The sequence below is a fragment of the Priapulus caudatus genome, unplaced genomic scaffold (assembly GCF_000485595.1).
Source record: "Priapulus caudatus unplaced genomic scaffold, Priapulus_caudatus-5.0.1 Scaffold436, whole genome shotgun sequence".
NCBI classification, from domain to species: domain Eukaryota; kingdom Metazoa; phylum Priapulida; class Priapulimorpha; order Priapulimorphida; family Priapulidae; genus Priapulus; species Priapulus caudatus.
The window spans coordinates 46,030-48,516 of record NW_014577497.1 but is presented as its reverse complement, the minus strand read 5'-3'; the positions used below and the strand labels follow the sequence as shown (position 1 = coordinate 48,516).

The window sequence follows — 2,487 nt, the reverse complement described above, 5'->3', positions numbered from 1 at the left end:
TCGTGAATCTTCACACAATGTCAGCACTGGCTGCACAGTGCTGCCACACAGAGAAAAATCGATCACTCATTCCATCAGCTGCTGGTATTGTGAAACCGAAACCGAGCACCGAGCTAAAACAGAGCACAGCCAGTTAATGGGTTGCATTTTTCATTTGAAAACCTCTTGATAAACAATGTTTTTCGTGTTATTCTCTGGTGGAAATATGTAAAGATTCCTGGCGTCTCGAACTGTTGAGCTCCCCACGTACGGCATGCACGTATGGCACGTACGGCATGTAACAGCATTTACGAATGGGTTGCACTTTTCATTTGAAAACCTCTTGATAAACAATGTTTTTCGTGTTATTCTCTGGTGGAAATATGTAAAGATTCCTGGCGTCTCGAACTGTTGAGCTCCCCACGTACGGCATGCACGTATGGCACGTACGGCACGTAACAGCATGTACGAATGGGTTGCGCTTCTCATTTCAAAGCCTGTTGATAAACAATGCAGTCGTAACCTCTGAACTGGCTGTGCTCTGTTTTAGCTCGGTGCTCGGTTTCGGTTTCACAATACCAGCAGCTGATGGAATGAGTGATCGATTTTTCTCTGTGTGGCAGCACTGTACAGTCAGTGCTGACATTGTGTGAAGATTCACGAATTGAGAGGGTTTTCACGGATTTTTCGGCGAGTTTGACGGTTTGGCAGGTTTTTTTCAGCTAGGAACACTCCCCGGGTATAAGAGATGGCCCTGTGAAAATTGCATCAACATCGCTTGGGCGGTTTGGCCGCCTATAGGGAAGATACATACATACATACATACATACATACATACATAGATACATAGATACATACGAACTCAAATATATATTAGATTTCCCGCACAAGTATAAGCTCACTCATAGCACTTCTACTATAACCTGACCCACAGTACAGACAGCATCAGATAGCTTCATAGCCAGCCTGTAGGTCATGTACCACGCTGGATATTTTTCTCACACTCGCATAGTGCACTCAGCTGGCAGTGAAGAAATAGCTTGGGTCAGGACATGAGAGATGCACTGGCTCACTGCTATGCATAGCTCTAGAACTATATCAGTGTTGCACTCAGCCAGACTATTTGCTTTCCACAACTGGTCAAGGTCAACAATAAGCATTTGCAATAAGCATACGTCAAGAGCTAGCAGTCGCACTATTACATACCCTCAATCACGCCACGATGCAATCATAACGCCAAGTTACAACCATAATATGGAGCGATGGAGGCTGCAGTTGTTAGACCTATCCAAGAATTAAGGATAAGTTATTTGTCCTCCAACTATTCTAAAAGCTTCATAAATTTTATGCTGGAGGCGGACGGGGTCGGTAGGGCATATATCGCTGCACGACCATTTCACAACGACCTACAACAACAGGAGTGCTTTTTCCCAGCTGCTACACCAGTAACCAGTACATGATACATCATAACATGTTCCCCTATGCGTTTCAACTGGAATTTCCTTCATCTAGAGCTCTTCACAGGCTGGTGCATGGCCCTAAGCCTAATCCTAAGCGGATCCCTGGTCCTACCATAAAATAACTCATTTCTAAAGTTGTTAGAATAAGGTTGATTAACTCCAACTGGTTGAGATCATAGAACAAGTTCAGATTTCTTTTAGTCAGCGAACTGCTCAACTGTTGGATTCAACCAATTGGAGTACAGCATGCAAGGGGTGTGTGTTATATCACCACAGTTTCTATGTTGATTTTAATGCACGCTTACATGCGTTTGGTGCCGAGTGAAACAGTCAAAACCTGCACTGCAACGAATGCATAAAAATTTAGAGGCAAGCTCAAAGGTTTACCAACTTTCCAACTTTCTGGCTATAACAGTGTGTAAACCCAGTGTTGTTATACATCTCTCTTGCACAAATAATCATCGAAATAGACAAGGAAATGTCAAATGGACATTTCAAGTTGAGCACACCGGTATATCTTTGGGGCAATTAAGTGTATTGTAGTAGGTACAAGGATTCCAGCCTGTGCTGTTAGATGTGCGGTACTTGGTACAAACATGGGGATTCCAGCACAACGTACCGGGAAAAACGCCACGTGCATGTGCGCCACGTACGTGTGCGCGCATTTATCTCTCCGTCATATACGCACCTCCCTTGCACGGCGTGAGATGCTGGCTGTGCTGCGCCCTCCATCCGTCGATCATCTCGATCTCGCCGTTATCGCGCTTGATCGGGAACGAGATGGAGATGGTGTGATGCGCGGGCTTAATCGTCTTCAGGATGCCGATCACGTGCTTGCGCTTCTCGTCGTCCGACTTCGGTCCGGCATACTCAGCGACGAGCGTGTCCTCCAGCGCGTCCGCCGCCTTGTCGTAGAACCTGCGACACGATGACGACGTGATGTCATGCTCCACCGCACGCCCGGCCACGGCTGTATGGCATGATATGGTATGATATTGCATGACATGATATGGCATGGCATGCTATGGGATGATGTGATACTCCCCCG

General features: G+C 46.1%; 1 protein-coding gene across 1 annotated transcript in view; it reads right to left on the bottom strand.

Annotated features, from left to right (window-relative positions):
• Positions 1 to 2,487, bottom strand: part of LOC106810375 (glutamate dehydrogenase, mitochondrial-like) — a 35,616-nt gene that overhangs the window by 25,292 nt on the left and 7,837 nt on the right. Inside the window, exon 3 of the mRNA XM_014813695.1 lies at positions 2,128 to 2,357. Within this exon, the coding sequence (XP_014669181.1) occupies positions 2,128 to 2,357 (230 nt within the window). The remainder of the gene's footprint in view (positions 1 to 2,127; positions 2,358 to 2,487) is intronic.